At 32.6% G+C, this 757-nt stretch overlaps 1 protein-coding gene across 1 annotated transcript in view; it reads left to right on the top strand.

Moving 5' to 3' along the window:
* Window positions 1–76: 76 nt before the first annotated feature.
* The window catches only part of LOC106535614 (uncharacterized), a gene marked incomplete at both ends in the record, with an annotated part of 2,565 nt that continues 1,884 nt past the window's right edge, over window positions 77–757 (top strand). The window contains 5 exon segments of the mRNA XM_014032665.1: window positions 77–127; window positions 266–292; window positions 386–434; window positions 537–559; window positions 652–714. Of these exon segments, the coding sequence (XP_013888119.1) occupies window positions 77–127; window positions 266–292; window positions 386–434; window positions 537–559; window positions 652–714 (213 nt within the window).

Raw genomic sequence — 757 nt, 5'->3', positions numbered from 1 at the left:
GCTTTATGTTGTATGGACATTCAACCTATTATTGTTTTGTTGCAATGTGTGTAGATCCAAAAAGTGATGGAAAAATCTGCCAGTCATCAATACCACTGTGTGAATTGGCTAATCATATTGATGAGTGGTAATGACCGTTTCTTTTTTTAAGAAATACATCTCATTAGATTGATCATAAGAGATAAATATGCTCCTTATGTATTAAATGAAGATGCATCGCTCATTAAAGTAGCATTAAACTTTTCTCTTTTTCTTATTTACACAGTAAACAAGAAACATCAAGGAACAATGAGTAAGCCCCATGTCCCCATAAATACATTGAAAAAATTACCATAATACATTTTTCTTAAGTTAAAATAATCTATGTTTGTTTGTTTTTTCACAGAGAGGACATGGATGAGGACATAGCAATGGCTATACAACAGTCTTTACATGTCAGTTTGTCTTTGTCAAAAACATTATGACAAAGCACTGCTCTGTTAACCACAATACTTTTACAAAAATGTAATGCTTTTTTCTACTTTTCTACCTACCAGCAGGAGATGACAACTGTGCAACAGTAAGTGTTTTATTGTGTTGACATTAGCAACAAACACAAGGGGAAAACATCTTTATGCAAACCTATGTTTTTTGTTTGTTTGTTTTTTGCAGGCAGTCAATAATCGATATACAGCAGGATGGAACATCTTTGGGAGTAATGACACTTGTGATAAAGTAATATGTTCAACCGAAAGCCATTACTTCGTCAATTATTGTT

This window comes from Austrofundulus limnaeus, unplaced genomic scaffold (assembly GCF_001266775.1).
Source record: "Austrofundulus limnaeus strain Quisiro unplaced genomic scaffold, Austrofundulus_limnaeus-1.0 Scaffold1507, whole genome shotgun sequence".
Taxonomy (NCBI): Eukaryota; Metazoa; Chordata; class Actinopteri; order Cyprinodontiformes; family Rivulidae; genus Austrofundulus; species Austrofundulus limnaeus.
This window is presented reverse-complemented; position numbering and strand designations above follow the sequence as displayed.